Genomic DNA, 18,628 nt, shown 5'->3' on the forward strand with positions numbered 1-18,628 from the left:
TTTACATACTGTACTGCTTATGTTTTCTTATATCGATGAAGAATTTGGGGATTGTTTTATTGTTGATGCTGATGGGAATTTTTTTTAAAAAGTGTCAGTTGTATACAAGAAGTTAAAAAATTAAAAAGTTAACACCAAAGGAAATAATTTTACACTGTGCAACAGTATTGCTACCTCATTCTTTTTGATTTTAGATATATATAACGTATTGGAACTGCACTGTACTGCTTTTCAGAAGAACAGTTTAAATTATTTGGAACAATTAGCTATGTGTTTACATAAAGTTAACTATGTTTGCATCAAAAAATGTTTATTAATGAAAGCTATTATACAAGAAACATCAAAGAGAAATTCGTCATACAGAAATGTACACTATATGTGACAGATGGAAAAGTGCATGCAGATTTGTCTCATTTAAAAAAAAAAAGAATTCAGAAACAATAGTACTAAAGTTACTGGATTTTGATTCCTATGCTCTTGAATGATTGAAAAGTTCTCTTTGAATTTACAAAAATCCATTTAACAGATATGACTAGTACACATTAGCAAGCAAGTGGAATGAATGCATTCAGATTTTATTTTACAAGTACTTGTGCTTGACAAATGTGATTCTTTTTAAAGAAAAGTTTTCTTCGAATATGGGCTGGGTAGGTTGCTGCCAGGTTGCTCTGGTTTTATACATAGTTTCTCTAAATTTGTTTTTAATACCACACAATTTGTTGAAGCCTTCAGTTCTGTTAACTAGACACCATAAAATAACATATGTTTTGTTAACATTCAGGAAATGACATCAAGTCTTTTATTTTTATTTTTTGGCTCAATAGATTTTTAAATGTATGATTATCATAACCTAATATTGTCTTTGTCTTCACTGCAGTGGATTTCCGATCAAACTTTTCCCCTTCTTTTAATACTTTAGGGAATTTTCAAACGTCGGGATGTTTGGCTGTAATGCCCCATGATTTGTTCTCCCTGAAAGAAATCATAGTGACAATTTATTAAACTACAGAGCAACCTGGCTTTTCGGGGTCTGCAATTCTAATTTGTGTTCAATATACCTAGCATTAAATCTTGATTCATTTCATCATATTATTTAGGTTATATTTGTCATGCAATTACTTTAGCTGCTAGTTTTCTGGCTTTTTTAGAAGTCTAAGACAGGGTTTCAATATCAAATCAGTGGGGCATTACTTTGCATGTTCAAAAAAAGGAGGTTAAAGGCTAAAATCTAAATTGCACCAGCAGTAGCATATACATTGAATATGAAGAAATTGAAAACCTAAGAAGGAACCATATTTTTAAATATTTAAAAGGCTGTGTTTCCATGTTTAATACCAATTGTTCACAGGTACCGTAAAAGCAAAGAGACGCACTGGTACATGTAGACTTTAAATTAAAAAAAAATAAAAAAACAAACAAAAAAAACAAACAAAAACAAAAAACTGATGGGAAATAAAACTCCTTAGATTCAAAATGGTTTATTCACACAAATTTAATAGGATATATCACAATTGTTTGGTCCATAAATATTTAGGGGAAATAGTTTCTATACAATGCATTTATCAATAAACAAAGAAACATGGACAATTTTGCTATACCACTTACTGTACTATAAACACGAAGCTCAATATATAAGATTATTGGATTTATCAACTATATCTGAAAGAGTGCACAACTGCTTTCTATGACATGTTTGTCCCCTCTAACAGGATACACCATAAAAAGAGTTTCAGAAATAAGAGGTAAAACAGTACAAAACTAGTGAGGTGTCAAAAGGGCTTAAAACAGTTAATTTAACAAACAACACATATATCCTGATTTTTCACAAACTTACTCCCAAGGTATATCATAAGGCACATAGTAGAACTGAGTTTTAATTAGTCTACTTAATAAAGTAGATCTCTAGTACCATATATTGTTCTGTCAAAGAACAAAATTTATAAGTATCAATATTTTTACCTGTAAAAGTGTATTAATAAAGATCTCAGCCTTACCAAGGTCGTTTGGTCTGGTTAGTGGTAAATGCCCATAAGGTAATAGAAACAGGAAAAGTCAAGATTTAATATCCGTAGAAGATGATAACCATACTTGCTAAATATATAATGGCAAACACACCTTTCTTCTATTACAGTGTTAACATCTCTTCCATCATCTTTTTTTAAAAATAAGCTACTTTTCTGTGCTAATTTTCTAAAAACCCTGAGCAAAAATTACAATAATGCACTTTAATGTGGGCAGTGAACTGTCAATATGTAACCACACATTTATACAGCCAAAAAGGACACCTTTAAAATATATTAAATAGCCACTTCGACCACCAAAAAAGAGATTTGATGGTGTCTAAAAAGTGGGGTATATGTGCAAAGTTATTCTTAACAATCCACTAAAAGCAAGACATAGATCTTGACTGGTTTTTGTTTGTTTTTGTTTCCGAGACTCTCCACAATCTAATTGGTGTTCAACTACAATAAAAGGATACAAATGAACATTCACCACTGCCCAGACCATTCAGACTTTTAGCTTAAATAAAATTAAAAAAAAGAAAGATCACTATTGTAAACTAAGAAATGTATTCAGATCAGCATCCACAAGGCTTCTGAGTTTATCTGCTTTAAAATTATTTGCTGCCAATTCCCATTTTTGTAAGAATTTTTGCTAACATTTTTTTCTTTTATACAAAGTTTTAAAAGTTAAACTGTATGTTAGAGATATTAATGAACTAAAGATTTTAAGTTCATGTGTTAAAGTATCTAATACAATCTCAGGAAACATCTAAAGTAAATGAAAATAGTAATGAATAAATTGTACTGAAATTGTTTTCCTTAAACATCTTAATAAATTATATTTTGCTTATTTCCATTTTCCCTGAAAAAAAGTATGATTTATCAAAAACTCATTTTAACAGTACACATGCATGCATCTTCTTCGAAATTGTTTTTGTGCTCACTAAGGTAGTTGGGCAACCTCCTGTTTGCTTTAATTGTACAGCATCAAGGCCATGTAGTGAACCACACTTTTTTTTTTTTTTTCATTCCAAATCAGAGCTGCTTGACAGACAAAAATGAAAAACCCTCCCTATGTGATATTTCAGATCAGTAAGACTCCTTACTTGAGTTGTTATTCTGCTGTTATTACTTTAATAATATCCTTATAGGAGTGAGCTCATTCTGGAGGGTGTTTCCCAGATCTTGCCTCCTTAATTTACAGGACACAAATCTGGAGACCAACAGCCTGATCCTGCCATCCTCACCCACATGCACTCTCACCACTGGGTCTCTCTCTCCAAGCCCTCCATCCAGGCATAGCTTTCAGTGGTGGCCAAGGACATCCCAGCTGGATGAAGAACTGACAACTGACAGAGGAATGTTTAGCTATCCCAGTGAGACTCCCCAGTGCTCAGGGAGGATCAGGCTTGTGACTAATGCATTAGAAAAAAGCACTGGCACTTCCAGTCTGACTATTTCAATGATTAGTTTAATTCATGGTGTATTTATTTTTCAGCATTTAAAAAGTAAATCATACAAAACCTTTAGATGCATTATTAAAAAAATATGAAATTTGGGGTTCTTAAGTGCTGCAAGTGAACATACAATCCTGAAGCAGCATTATTTTGGCTATAATTAAACTTATTTTTATCTGGTTATCAAGGAGGGAAATTTTTTTTTTTTTTTTGTGGTAGTAATAATTTTTTCCAAGGTTCTGGAAATAAGTAAGATACAATTTTAAGAGGCACTTATTAGAATGATTCATAACCTTCTCTTCAGTTATTTGAGGAATTTAAAAAAATTTGAGTACAATTTAACAACAATAAATGTTCATTTATGATAGCAACATATTACTTCAAACTCATTTGCCAAGTGGCTGCAGATGCTACACATCAAGCTGTTTATTTTCCCAAATATTTTGTGGGTTTGTTATTTTAAAAAAAAAGGCTTGAAAATAATAAAAATAAAAATAATAATAATAATAATAAAGAAGAGTAAGAATTAAAAAAAAAAAAAACTGAAATGTTAGAAAAGGTTCGTTAAGGTAGTTTGTGAGGGGCTCCCGGATTCGTGGCTGTCCAAGTTAGAGGTCACTGATGTCACTACAGTGATAGTGGGATTGGTCAGGTCTGTTAAAGTGGTCGCAGTGCCGGGTGGAGTGAGTGCGCCGCTGTCTGCTGAGGGCGGTGCCGGAAGTGAGGTGCCATCAGCTTTATCGACACCCCCATTCTCCTGCCGCAAAAGGTTCCTTCTGAATTTGGCTCTTGCGTTTTGAAACCAAACCTGCAAACCAATCCCAATTGATTTCTTTACCGATGCTTGTTTAGTTTTGCTTATTTTTGTCTTTGTTCTTGCTTTTAAGTCATCTTTTGATGTTCATTTTTGCGTGGCAAATCGCCTAAGTCACTCTATAGTTTCACTTGCTACTGGTGGTACTGACTCTTTCACAGGTGGGACCTTGTGTACACGGTCCAGTGCTACAGATGCTCACCAGAGCATTGCAGCCCAGTGTGCAGATCTCATAGAGCAGCCTTAAGAAAAATCTGCTCACGCACTCACCCAAGGAAAGCAACTTTCATGATGGCCACGTAGTATATTCTTGGGTTGGGTAGGTGTGGAGTCAAGACACATGATGAAAATTGAGGCAAAGGGTGAATGAGCAGATTTTTGCAAAGGCTGAAAGTTTGCCTTGATCATTTTAAAAGACTGAAGAGGAAGGAGGGGTAATTACACCATCCCTATAAAACAGATTGTTGATATGGGTCACCTAGTCTTTCTGTTCTGTAAGGTTCACTGAAAATGTTTTAGGTGACATGTAACATGGACAAGGAATTGCTGCTAATAGTTTCTCCTTCTACCTCGATTGCTACCTTTCTTTGGCACTTTGCATATAATACACACCTCGCTTTAACTTTGCTGAGCTAGCACACACCATATAGGGATTTTTTTAACGTAATTTGCTAGGCTGTCCTTCACAGGGAAGTGACTTTTTACTATGTAGGCCCTTAATGATAACAGTTGTCTAACAGGCATTTAGAGAGGGAGCTGGCTGGTCCTGGAGGATCATATTGGTTAAAGCTTGCTTCCTACATATCAGGGGATCTGCTCACTGAGAGGCCACATTAACTACTTCAGGGGACCCCAAGGCTTTACCCAGTGTCCATAGAATTAGTAGATTTTCTACCTCTACCCTTAATAAGGTCACCACAGAGAGACTACAGATCCCAGGATATCTACTGGGTTGGTAGACTCTGGAGACGGTTTCCTCATGTTGAGAATGCAACTAATTACAAATCACATTTTAGTATTTGGCTGCCTTGGGGTGGTAGGGCATACATTCAGCACTCCTGCCATGTAATACCATACCCCTCTGCACACCCACTAGGGACACACCTAGCAAAAGTATTTCTACATATATTGCTATCGTTACACATAAGGGAAATGCTATTGACTGGCAGGGGTAGGGGAAAATTCTGCCAAGCCTGTGATGTGGCTTCTTACCTGCAGAACTCTCTTGGTCAGGCCTGTTTTCTGGGCAAGCTGCTTGAGGTCCTTGGCATCTGGATTGTGGTTGATAGCAAAGTAGGACTTCATGGTACGAAGCTGGTGGTGTTTGAAGGAGGTGCGCATGCGCTTTGTCTTCTGGGATGGGGGATAAGGCTGCTGGTCTCTGTCCAGGTGATCTGCCTCGTTCTCATTACAACCTGTTCAATAAACAAAATGAAACAAGGAGTTAGTGGCCATGCATCATGTAGGATAAATGAATCAAGGCAAAAATCTTGAGTCACATGCTGTTTGGAAGGAAGGAAACAAGCAAGAAAGGAAGGAAGGAAGGGCTAAGATGGTGCAAGGATAAGTACAGATGTGGCAATTAAATGAGACAAAAAAGATCCAGAAGATGACCTTTTCCTGTTCTTAAAACATGCTATGTCCCCCGGGCCTGTACCTACTAAGGGCAAACTTAGAAAGTTCTCTCTCCTATGACATTTATTTTCAAACAAGTCTTTTCCCCGTGGTAATGGTTTTGCTTTGGGCGTTCAAAGAGTCATTTGAAATCTCATTCAGATTTTGAAACCTCACTCATTGAAACACTCTTAGCTTGAGAGAAGAATAAAGGTCAAACCAGCATTTTGAATGTTCCTGAGCTTTTCTCCCAAATCACAAGCACCTATAAAAAGAAATGTACAGAAGGAAAGTTTGTTATGACAGTTCATCAAGAAAGCATAAAATCTGGAGGTTTTTGCTGATAAAATAAATGTTTTTGGACTCTGCCTAGGAGTTTATATGAACTGCTCAAAGACTTTCTTCTGTAAAACATGTCTAGAAAGCAGTTGCATGAAGGCTTGATTCAGTCCCTCAATACCAATCAGCAGTAGCTCTTAGTTGGTACTGATCTAGGATGTTTCTATAAGCAACCAACTAGTGGCTCAAAACTTTAAAAGAGCTTCCCTGTTTTCCCTGATTCAGGATTTTCAAAATGTCTATGAAAGATGAATTTGTTTCAGATTACACTTTTATGGATATGAATTGTACACAAGAGTTGCAACTGTTTGGGGACCATGGCATCATTACTTCATATTGGGAAAAGAAATAACAGTATTGGCAAAAAAAAAAGAGACATCTATATTTTTCTTTTCAGCTTAAAAAAAAATGAGTTACCAGTTTGTAGGATCTCATTGTATAAAGATAGCTCAGTCACACAAGAGAAAATTAATGGTGTCATCATAGCAGGGAATATTAATTAAAGAACAGCTAATTAAAAATGTTTCAGAATGTCTGCAAACTAGACCAAGTTTCATTAGTTGCTCATCTGAATTTTTGAACAGCTTTCCAACAGTTATTGGATTATTTACTAGGCCTAGTTGATCCCTATTTCTCAAAAAAAAAAAAAAAGAGAGCAAGAAGGAGAAAGAGGGGAAGCACACAGTACAGAGAGACTGATGTTGACAGTGTTAAAAACAGAGGCAAAGCAACTTGTAACCAGGAGACAATAAAAAGCTTCTTGAAGGTGTGTTCTCTTTTGAATTATAAGACAAGTCAACATGAACAGATGCTGGTAAGACAGCACTTTGACAGAAAATCAGGTGAATATTTAATTATAGCTAGATTTGCTTCTGGTCTTGGTAAGAAGTATATCTGCACTTTCAAACAAAGTAAGCTGACACTTCTGAAAATACCAGGAGTTGGAAGTTGCCTTAAAAACAATTTCAGGCCAGATTTGGATTGTATTTACTACTTGTTTTCACAAGCAATGACGCTGCATTCAGTCAAACTACGTGGGCCATAACTTATGAGCCGACATAAATCAGAATACCAGAATTCAGTCCTCAGGTTTTACTTCAGAGTTGCAAGTTGTTTGTTCATGTTGTTTTCCTTGGGTCACTCAGGTTTACAGCAGCAACATGAACTTCCTGGGGCTCCTCTGTCCTGCTTACTGCCTTTGTTTCTGTGATCTACTTTATTTTGGCTTTTATTTTCAAGCGAAAATGGGAAGAGGCTTCCAAGCATCCTCAGACAATCCTAGTTTATACAATGATTAGCTCACTCTCTATTTTATGTGGGTGAAACAGCGTTATGTGGTTTGGCCACATCATAGAGCAGAGTTTTACGTTATCGCCTGGAGGACTAAGGGGAAGCAAAAAATTGGGCAAGACATTATTGCTCATTTCTTTGCAGCGGGATTGGGGGATTGTTTAATTTTGCTTTAGAAAGAGCTAGAACAGTTTGCTTTTTGTTGCCAAGAATACTTCAAGTGAACTCTTCATAGTTTTTCACACACACACACATATATAAAATGAAATAAACAGCTCTGTGAGCCACAGCTGTGTAAAATATTTTCCTAGGGAAATCTTCTTCACCATCTCATTTCTATATCCTGTAGGCTGTAAGTCAGTGCAGTTTCCCTCAAAATACATATTAATTCTATGATATAAGAGGTAATATAGAGAAAGCCTTGAATGTTTTAAGTACTTTTGAATAGTTTCTTCCATTTTTCACATTAATTCCAGACAGCTTGCAAGTATGAATGGCTTTTACCTCATAACATTTTGAGTTATTTATTGTTGTGTTTCCACTTTACAACCGAGGAGTTGAGAAACAGAATTTAAAATACTAAACAAAATACAGAATAGAAAAGCTGTTGTAGATCCAGCAGCAGAATCTGATTTTCCATTCTGGCCCAGTGCTCAGCTCCCCTGAAACAAAACGTGCGTGCAAATCTGAACCAGGTACCGCCGGATTGCTTGTGAATACGCCTATTTTTACGCTCAGCTGGCGAAGTTTTTCGCTTAATCAGAGTTAGTGCACTGCTTTGTTTTTAAAGGTCGCAGTCGTTTTCCAGTAATGGCTTGCCATATCGATGTGGACACTCTAGGGTACGACTGTTTCGGTGGGACACCGGTTCGGTTTACTGGGGAAGTTAAACTCGTGGTTCTCACCGAACTCTGAGCGACAAGAGTAAACTTGTGATGTAACCTGGAAGTCGTCTGCTCAAAGGCGGAGCGCTGCCTCCCGGCTGGGGTGTCCGTTAGCGCAGATAGGTGACGGGCAGGTCAGGGCCGTGGCTCTGCCCCTCGGTTCCCTGTCCGAGCCGGGGAGGCCCCGCGGCACCCGGGCCGGGAGGAGAGAAGCGCGCCGGCTCCGCGCACCCCCGCCGGTTGACCAGCCCGGCCCGCGGTGGGCGGCTGGCGCCGCGGCTGCCCGCCGGCCCGCCGTGCAAGAGGGCAGCGCTTACCGGGGCGAGTGCCCGGGCGAAAGGGGCCCGCCTGCGGGCTGCGGGCTAGGTGATGGGCTGGTGCTCCAGATCCTACCCGTGTCCCGCTTCTCCCTCTGAAGGCGGCACTCGTGTATCCGACACTGAATTTTCTGTGGACTGGTTGCCCTTTGTAAATGATTACATGCAAGAGCCGTTACTGAATCACGGGGCAGCGAGCGAAAAATGCATGTGGGAAAGTGGCTGCCAATTATCTAGAGAGGGTATTGTTGGATTGTTTGGGGTTTTTTTTCTTTCAAGAAGCGATTTCATCTATTGCAACTCATTTCGTAACTGTTAGAGATTCATTTGCCTCCCCCTGGATCTGGGGCACAGAGGGTCAATGGGCTGGAGTCGTTTGCACCGGATGCACAGTTTGGCTGCAAACAGTATTTTCTCGAGCCCGTGTGTCAACCCTGGACATTGCTAGATAATACCTTAATTAATAAAAAAAGATAAAAATCACAGCCCTAACGGATCAAATTTCTCAGCCATCTAGCCTAAGTCCAAAGCATCAGATTTGAGCGTTTGTTTGTTTGTTTTTTCTCCCTGTTGCCCGGAGGATTCTGTGAGATGTCAATGCAGTGAGCTGTATTTTCATAATGGATAGTGCATTTCAATCTCATTTCAAGTCAGTGGTACCTCTTATATGCACCGTTGTTGCAAAGAAGGAGAGTTTTAAGACTAGCACACAAAACCTGACAGTGTTTGCAAATTATGTGTCTCTTGAGTCCTGACGTAAAGTTTAAGGGGTGTTTTATCATATCCACAACTTTTCATCTTTTCCTAATTTCTGGTCCTAATTCTAACGATAAACTGTCCCTAGAAATATTTCCATTTAGGGACCTGGGGGATTTGGGTGATGGTGTGCGGATCAGAGATAGCATAAACCAAAGAGCGGGTGTACGGGAAACCCACCATTCAAAGCCGGCACTGAATGAATCCTGGCTGCGCTACAGGTTCCCTTTTCTTTAGCAGCTTTCAGGACTGATTGGAAACCACTCCGTAGCCAGGGATTCCAATGTCATCTTCAATTAACAAGGAACAATTAGCACAGTGATTACCCTGGCTCCAAGGTCTACGCATCAGAGGAGATGAAATAGCCTTGCACAGCTACCCAGTTCCCAGCTAAAGCCCGTTTCAGAAGCAGCCCCAGAGGAGGTGCCGGGGGAGGGATGGAGGGGATTTGCGGGGGGGCGGTGGAGGATTGCTTATGAATCTCAATGGCGGCGGGTTGAACTTGGGTGGAGGGGAGAGAGCTCCGGGCCGAAATCGGTGCAGTTTTCTCGACCTGCCTTTGTTGGAAGGGGAGGCCCTGACCCCTCTCCTGGCTCCCCAGTGGGGCCGGTGGTTCGCATGGCTCCGCTGCTGCCCAGACCGGAGCCCCCTGCTCCCTGCCCCGGCCAGAACAGCTCACCACTTCACAGGGAAACACCTCGCACCACTCTTGCTTCCCACACCCTTCCTTCCTAGTTACCGTCCATGGAGAGCTTCAGTTCCGCCAAAATATTTTTTGGAGTCGGTAACTTGTTAATTAGGATTTATCCTTACTGCTTTTGCCTTCCATCTAATGAAACGCCGCTTAAACTGTTTGATCATACCTTAAACTCCTTCATCTCTGGCCCCTAACACTGTGTCTTTAGGCTTGGGTACTTAAGTGACTGGAATTAGGGAAGAAATTTGATACGGGGCCACACTTGTTCTTTTGCTACCGTCGAGAGAGCAGAAACCATTCTCCTTAATTACATTTGTTAGGGCTTAGTTACAGGGAACAACATTTATTCATTGGCCTCTTGTACAGTTTGATCGTTTATGTCCCAGCAAAACAGGATTATTTAGCCTGAAGAATTAATTACTATAAATTGAATATCTATACTGAGTTATGTCCTACTGCATTAGCATTGTAGGAGCCATATACTATAACTTTTGTTCTATTTTTTTTTCCTGATCCGTTTAGTTACTTCTAATTTGAGGTCGAACTGGTGAAGTACTTTTTGCTAATAAAATACAAATAATGATAACAGTATCTCTCAGGTTCCTATAGAGAAAGAACGCTGTGCTTTGGGGATTTTTTTTGTCCTTTTCCTTTTTTTTTTTTTTTTGTCTTTACCCTGGGAAGTGGCTAAGTTTGGGTGTTTGACATTAATAAGCAAAGACAGCCTTTGAGGAGGGCTGCTGTTAGCTTTCCTGCAAACGCTCCAACCCTCAGAGGGCTGTTTGTTTGATTTTCCAATGGTTAAGCAAGATTTGGCCTGGCTGAGTTACTCATGCACTGCCTAGCTGAGGGGAAGCCCGAGAACGCTCTTGTCGGAGGAGCAGGAAGGAGGTTCGGCATGTGTTTCCCACCTGAGTTGTAGTTGACGATGTCCACTCCCAAGGCAGGGCTCTTTCGTTTCCTGGGCCTCCCCTTCTGGACTGTGCCAGTGCCGTTGAAGTAAGGCAGGGCCAGCCCTCCGCTCTTGGCAGCCAGCTCGGTGTAGCTCAGCTGAGGGGGATATTCTCCTTGCAAAAGGGACTCGAAGTGGGCCCTGCAGTAAACCAGGTTGTCCTTCATGCCAAAGTGATCGCCTGTGGTCAAAGTCTTGTTGCAGGTGGTGCAGGTGAAGCAGCTCAGGTGGTAAACCGACTCCCTGGCTCTCATAACCATTTCAGAGGCTGAGATCCCAAGGTGGCAGCGGGCACATCTCTGCACGGAGAACCTTCTGAAGGAAACAGAGAAGTGGGTATCAACCAGAAAGGTAAAGGCAGATCTTGCCCCAGTGCCGCCCACCTTCCCTCCCGGCTACGGGAGGTCGGCAGGGAGCCTGTCCCCCCCGCCAGGGTCGCGCCCACCCCGGCCCCAGGACGGCCCTCGTTGCCGGCTGTGGCCTCTGGCCCGCCTGGTGTTGGTGCTCCGGCTTGTCGGGAAGGCACCGGGATCCCAGGGTAAACGCCTTGCGCCTTCTACCGAGCCGACCTTTTCACTTACGACTTCTGCAAAAGCCCTCCCGCTGCTCGTGCGCATGAAGAAAGGTGGACCGTGGGGGTGGGGGGGATCGGTCCCCGCTCTCCTGGCATTGGTGTAAAGACGAGAAGGGCCGCGGGGAGCTGAACCCCGGGAAAGCTGAAACGCACGGATAAACAGTGCCGGCTCCCGGGGCCCGGCCGTCTGGCACCCCCCGCGGGACAGCCGCGGGGCTGGGCAGGGGGGCGGCGGGCTCGGCCGCGGCTCGCCGCCCCTCCCGCGGCGCCAGCCCCGGGGCCTGCTCCCCGGCCCGCGAGAAAACCGGCAAGCTACGGGCAGAGGGAAACTTTGGTTGGGTCTTACGCTGGTATTTACGGAGGGATACCGCAGAGCAGCGGGAGACCCGAGGTCTTCTCCTGTTTGTGGACCGCCCCACATGCTCAGTCCGCGTGTGCCCGGTCGATCCGTTCAGTTTTTAAACGTGCGAGACTTTTCGGATGGGACACATTTACAGGACTAAGGAATGGCTGACTGCGAAAAGCTACCTTTGAAAGCCCATGCGGAGTAAAGAGCGTTTCGGTTCATAATGCCTTTTGCGGGGATGTGCTTTTGAACCCATGGGGACTGATTGCTGTACCTGTAGTAATCCTCCTTGCAGTAAATACTGCCGTCCTTGGCAAAGCAGGTGAGTTCTGACTCCAAAGCCAGTTTACATTCACAGCACTTAAGACACCTGAGGTGCCATTGTTTGTCAACAGCCAGCAGGTAATATCTGTCTGAGATCTTCCCTCCACAACCAGCACACAAAGCAGGCTTCTCGGGGCTCATTGGGGGCATGTTCTGCAAAACAACCACACCACAAGGGGATGAGACAGGGAGAGAAAGACAGGCAGGCAGGCCGGGCTGGGGACGGGGTCCTGCATAGGGGCCGGGGCTTGTGCAAAGAGCTGGCTCTCTGGGACCAAACTCTACTCCCGGCGGGAAGTTTGAGGGGGAACCGGGACCATCCCCGCTAGGAACGTATCTACCACGATTCAGCTTTCGTGTTTATCCCATTAAACCTCTCCTAACGATCTAATGTCATTTCAATATGTGAAGGCAACTGATTAGGCCTCAGTAAGAAAAGCAGAGCCCGTTCTTTTCTGAGGTCCCAAAGTTGAAGTCTCTAGCTTCCCCATTACTTTGGCTTTTTAATCTTAGAGTGCTCCACAAGAACGGCATTTTAAAGTAGGAGAATACCGTTTTGCTGCAACAAAAGTTTATGGCAGAGGGTGCAGGCTTGTACCGATTTTCCGGTAAATTTTCACCCGTGCTTAAACCAGCCAAAACCCCGTCTCTGAAGAAACCCAGGCCATTTAAAACAGAAGTAAGAGAAAGGAGACAGGTGGATGGTGTAAAGAGCAGTGAGCACGAACGCTCACCACCCCGGCCAGGGACGTGGACAGAAAGGTGGCACGGGCTGGTTTCAGCTAAAACTAGCATCTTTTCATCAGCAAACTTCTGCAAGTTCCCATTAATCTGCTCCCCACAAGGAGTGTTGCTCAGGACAAAGGGAGATGGAGGGACGGCGGAGACAAAAGCTCTGCCGTGAAACCTGGGGCAGCGTTTGCTGATAAAGTAACAGGGAAAAAAAATCCCGAACATCTTGTTCTAAACTCGTAACTGTTTTAAAGTGGCAACTCCGCATTCATTTTCCAATCTGAAGTTGTGTTCGTCACCCTCTTTTTTTTGCAGCAATTGAAAAGGCAAGCTGAATTTACATCGCAAATCCTCATATAACAAAGCAGGGGTTTATTTAAGAGAAATGGGGAAGGACCCTGTGGCTCAAAGCCTTCAAGCAGTTTTCCAGGCTGTTACTTTGTGTGCAGAGCCTTGTGCACGATCAGCGGAAGCCCTACAAGTTGGAGAAAGGGAGATCTCGCTTTGCACAAAACACAGCGTGACACTCGGTTTCTCCGCCATCCGTTAGTACATGTCTGAAGACTTTGGTCCTTTGACTAAGGAAAGAGGAGATGTTACTGCTAAGCAAAGTAGTCAGCGGGCATAACATTCAGAGAGAGCAGTGCCTCTTTGTATCAATCCCAGACTTCAGACCAAAAACACTTACAAAAAGTAAGCGGTTGCAGTTTGCTGTTTAATTTAGGAGGAGCCAGGGGTGCAAAAAAAGTGAAGTACACCTCAGAAACTCCAGCTGCAGCCCTGCTCAGATGGGGCAGAGCGGCCGCAGTGAGCCGAGCAGGGGCAAAAGGCTGCTTCCCTGTGAGGACTGAAAAAATGTCCCTGTTACTATGTAAAATACTTTCCCCGATACTCCAGAGAGCACATGCAACAACATCGATTAGAAAAATTTATAACTGAGCCTGGCCAGCACAGCACCCAGCATTGTGGGTGTGTTTACAGGGAGCCTTGGAAGGGTTTCTGCAAGTAAGGGGTGGCAGGGAAGGGACAGGGGGAAGCAGCGTCTTTCTCTTCCCCAATGCCAGGGTCTGTCCCGGTGCGGGTCCATGCTGGCAGGGATTCCCTTTCAAAGAGTGCCAGCTCCTTTCTTACCGTCTCTCGGCCGTTCATCTGTCCCCCTTTGGCCAGGCGGGACTCGGTCTTGGTTCGCCTCTCCATCTCCTCCATGATTCCTTGGATATGGCCTCCGGAGATCCCGTGGAAAAGCATGGCTGGGGGACGGAAAGGACAAGTATTTTCTTCTGCTCTGCACCCCACTATTTCCATATACAGACCCCAGAGTCTTTAGATCATCCAAAACGTTTACACCGAGGCGCACAGCGCAGGGAGGGAGGTTGCAATAGGAGCTTCTCTTTGCACGAGCACCGAGGGCTTCCTGAAGATGTGCAGAAAACAAACAAGGGGGAGAAAATGTAATAATAATTAATTTAAAAAATAAAATAATAAAAGCGAACTAAAGGATCTGTTACTGTTCTGGAGAGCTGGGGCTCCTGACTGGAGAGACTTGGACCTGGGGCAGTAGAATCGGTCGGGAAAGGATATAGTTTTGAATACAAAGAAAGCAAAAAGAAGTGCTATTTTCAGCAGTCCCTGGTTGCTTTAAAGTTCCCAGTGCCTGTAGGTTGGATTTGGGACTGCTGCTTTCCGGAGCTCTGTCCAATTTGTTAAGAGACTAAAGCCAGCCCATTTTTGATAATTTAGTAGGAGGAGTTCTCTCCCTTGAGCTGCCACTGATTTTTATTCAGACAACAAAGACCTGTCATACTCCTCTCAACCCCTAGTGATGGGCAAGCAGTGACAAACATTACAGTCGGGGCTGTGGGTGGGGTGGGGTTTATTACCTCCCCCAAACACGGAGTCCCGGGAGTTGGCGGCGACGGCGCCTGGCGAGGGGCAGGGTGGCCCGGGGGCCCCGCTCCCCCCGGGGCCGCTCCGCTCCGCGCCGGGGGAAGCTCCGTTCCGAGGCCCCTCGGGCTGGCACGGCCGCCCCTGGCTCCGCCGCGGGAAGGGGAGCGGGAGGAGAAGCGCCGTTGTGGGGCAGCCGGGGCGGGACGGAGTAGGCAGACCGCTCCCCGCGCCCCGGGCCCGGGCAGCCGCGGAGGGGGGCGGTTAGGCGGGACGGCGGGCGGGGGCTTCGGAGGCAGGAGGGCACGGCGTCGCCCGCCCAGGTCCCGGCCGGATCGAGGGCTTACCGGGGCTCGAGCAGCCCTGCTGCCCCCGGGAGCAGCACCCCCGCAGGACCCCCGCCCGTACCCGGAGTAGGACCTCCGGCACCCTCCGCGGGCGGCCTGCGAGGCCAGCCCCGGCCGCCGACGGGGGGACGGGCGCGGAGAGGAGCGGTCCGGGAATGCTCTCGCGGGGCTCTCTCCCCTCTCCCGCTCCCCGGCTGCGGGCTGCGAGCGATCGTTGTGTGCAGGGGACTGGACGATGCATTCCTGCCCGGCTAATCTCTCTCTCTCTGCTCCCCCTCCCCTCCTTTTCCCTTTTTCCTACTTACTTTTCACACCACTCTTCCTTGCCTTTCCCTGGAACAGCTGCCGGCTGTTTCCTGACACCTCGATCCCTACTGAAGGATCTTCCTGGCGGCAGTTCTGCGCTCCCTGTTCCCTGGGGGACGCTCCACACCAAACCCGAGGGCGACTAGTGAAAGAAGTACCCCAGCCCCCACTTCCTTTCCAAAGCATCCCAGAGACATCCTCAGGGGCTCCTCGAGTCACCTCTTCCATGTAACCCAAGATTCAGGCAGCCAGTTTCCTCCCTTCTCTTTCCCCCTAAGTAGCTAAAATTAATGTTATTTGCAGATTGAATGTTGCTACATTCCTCCGAGTGCCAGAATACAGCTCATAAAACACAATTTCACACAAAGATGAAGTCAATCAAGTGAAATAAGCCGGGATTTTTTTTCTCTGTTGGCACACTAGACCCTGGACAGCAGGGCTGCTATTTACTGTAAGTAATGTAATTAGCCCTTTTGGATGGAAATCCGTGTGTTGTGTGTGTGTGTGTGTTTTAATAAGAGTAATAGCTATAAAACCGACGAGACTCAAAGGGGTAAGGGAATCTCCCTTAAAACGGGTAGATCCCTCCACAAACCGTAGTCTCCTGCAGAGCACTCCCAGTCGGGGGGTGGGGTGTGGGGGGAAGAAAAAGAAGAAAAAACCTGCGTGTGGGGAAGGAGGAGGGAGAGGTAGGCTTTCCTTGGAGAAAACAAGTCAATTAGCACAACAAGCCATCAGGAAAAAATAAACAAGGTGATTCAATCCGGGATTCGGGAGCTGTTTGCTCGGGATCCCCCTCCTTCCCGTCGTCCCCCTGCGGTGTCCCGACTGCTTCGGGAGACGGGCGAAGTTGCTTCCTTCTCACCCCAAACTCCGCCGGGGGAGCGGAGTACAGCCGGCAGCCCACGCGGGGCTGCGCGGCCCAGGCGAGCAGGCGAGCCCCGCGGCGGGGACGGTGGCTTTGCCGAGGGCCGCGAAGCCGCCTGGGGAGGGAAGGAGCCAGCGCGGAGGGTCGGGAAGGGAGGCGGCGGGGGGGGTAACCCCTCTGCAGGGGGGTTTGCTCCCCGCACACCCTGCACCCGCGAGTTGCCACAGGCGTGCGCCTACCTGGCGTGGGTGATTGCAGTGGTGGCTGTCGACAGAGGTGAAAAAATCTCACCTAGAGACGAGTTTATTTCTAATAGTTGCAATATAATCTTTCCACTCTACTAGCACATTCAGGGTTTGGGTTTTTTTCCTTTGAACGAAATGTTCCTTTATTCCCGTCCAGATATTTCGTCAGTGGTAACTCACGCCGCCTCAGTTTCGCCTTGCGTCTGCTCTCTTGGAAATGGTCTGCATTTCCCACGGCGCCCGTGGGGCCAAGGGTAGCCCGCGTGTGCCAGGCGGAGATACCCGTCGAAACCCGCCCGCCCTCTCTGCGCGGCCCGGGCCGCCCCTGCGGACCCCCCTCGGGAGAGCCGCCGCTGCCGTCCCGCCGGGTCCGGGTCCCTGCCGGGCTGAGGATGGTCAAACTCATCGCTCCCTCGCCGGGGGGGGCTGTCAGTACCCCCACGTTAGCTGGGCCCAGCTCCCTCCGGGCGGCTAACGTAGGGGTACTGACTACCCTCCCCCCCCCCCCCAGCGGGCTGTGCCCCCGGTTCGGGCGCGCCGGCCGCGGGCACCGCTCGCCTCTCCTCCCGCTTGTTTGACGTTTGCTGTCTCGGGTTCCCCACAGTATTATCTGCAGGTGCAGTGGCAAAGCGTCGGTCCAAGCCAGAGACACCCAAAATATTGTCTGTTAAATTTCCATTTCTACCTTAGCTCGACGGCGCCGTTAGGAATAATTGGGCAGACTCATAACAAAACTCAGAAATGACTAAACCTCCTCCGGTTGGGCACACTTAATTAATTAGAGGGTCCTTTCTTTCTGCTCCATCAGGTACGGTTAAGGATACGCTGCTAGCTACTGCTGCTCCAGTAAAGGAGGCCAGGACTTTCCAAGGCGTTTTCTGATTAACATCCTAATGTTGGCAGACCACTTCTTACCTAAAGGGACACTAAAAGTTTGTTGCTAGCATCCAACGTGACTTCTCCGCCTGTAGGAGATCAAGGTGAATCTATTTCAATGTTCCTGAGACCTCACTTCTCGCTGCAAATTGAACCTCCGCTGCTCTAAGGCAGGCTGGTAGCGAGAGGTTGCCATTATAGCACGAGGGTCTCGGTACAGTTTTGCTGGTTTGCTCGGGGAGGGGAGAGAAAAGCTCACAAAGAACACGACAGGGAATCTAAAATCCAAATCTACCAGTTTATCCCTTATGAATCCATCTGCATTAGCACTGTGCCCCTGAACGTAGTTTCTCATTGCAGGGTGCTTTTATCTCCTTTCGCCGCAGCATTTTGGGAAGGATATCTGACATGCAATATTCAGAACATGTTAGTAACATGACAGGCGCTCTCAGGTTTTTCCTTTCTGTTAGGCTATGCCCAGACTGCCCAAGCTAAGGAGGATGAGAGGGAATACATCGCTACTGAGATTTCCACAGGTAAAATGTTTGCCCGCGCGCCGCTGCTGCCCAAACCAGGCTGCCGCGCTCTCACAGCCTCCCCGCGCCTGGGCTGCAGCCCTTGCCGGGCGCTCGCTGGAGCCGTTTCCACCTTCGTAATTAGCATGTGCCCTGGACAGATTTCAGCATGCGGGCACTGGGATCCGCTTTGCTAGAGAGCCCTTATTCTTCCTGGCCACGGGCTACCGTCTAAAGCCTATTACAGCGTGAACGATCTTGTGTTTAGTTCTGAGGATTTAGGACAAGGTCTACATGCAAATTAATAATTGACCAACAATAATTAGAAGAAAGGGGAGGGTATTCAGGCGGGGGGGGGGTTGGGGGGCGGGGGGGGGGAGGAGAGGAAGTTTTTTAAGCAGAGATGGTTTGGATTTAGTCTGTCCTAGAGGAGACCATTGCACGTCCCGGGCTGCAGGCGCAGGGCACTGCCCGGAGCGCGGCGCCGG

The 18,628-nt window shown here is 46.0% G+C and overlaps 1 protein-coding gene across 2 annotated transcripts; it reads right to left on the bottom strand.

Moving 5' to 3' along the window:
* Positions 1–915: 915 nt before the first annotated feature.
* LHX9 (LIM homeobox 9) lies at positions 916–15,864 on the bottom strand. Of its 2 annotated transcripts, XM_075037561.1 has the most exons (6): positions 15,636–15,864; positions 14,231–14,349; positions 12,318–12,520; positions 11,083–11,438; positions 5,487–5,689; positions 3,688–4,268 (listed from the first exon to the last, which is right to left on the bottom strand). In XM_075037561.1, exons 1-6 carry the CDS (start codon positions 15,862–15,864, stop codon positions 4,011–4,013), a joined length of 1,368 nt encoding a protein of 455 aa, XP_074893662.1. In that variant the 3' UTR covers positions 3,688–4,010. The 2 variants fall into 2 exon arrangements, with proteins under 2 accessions (XP_074893663.1, XP_074893662.1); XM_075037562.1 differs by lacking the exons at positions 3,688–4,268; positions 15,636–15,864 and adding an exon at positions 916–972 and having other exon boundaries at positions 14,231–14,404.
* Positions 15,865–18,628: the final 2,764 nt, after the last annotated feature.

Source organism: Buteo buteo, chromosome 10 (assembly GCF_964188355.1).
Source record: "Buteo buteo chromosome 10, bButBut1.hap1.1, whole genome shotgun sequence".
NCBI lineage: Eukaryota > Metazoa > Chordata > Aves > Accipitriformes > Accipitridae > Buteo > Buteo buteo.

Coding starts and splice junctions, on each gene's coding strand:
- LHX9 (XM_075037561.1), bottom strand. CDS start 15,864: ATGGAAGAGGTGACTCGAGGAGCCCCTGAGGATGTCTCTGGGATGCTT. Junction 11,439..12,317: donor TGCAAGGAGGATTACTACAG/GTACAGCAATCA, acceptor TGTTTCCTTCAG/AAGGTTCTCCGTGCAGAGAT. Junction 5,690..11,082: donor CATCGTCAACTACAACTCAG/GTGGGAAACACA, acceptor TTTATTGAACAG/GTTGTAATGAGAACGAGGCA.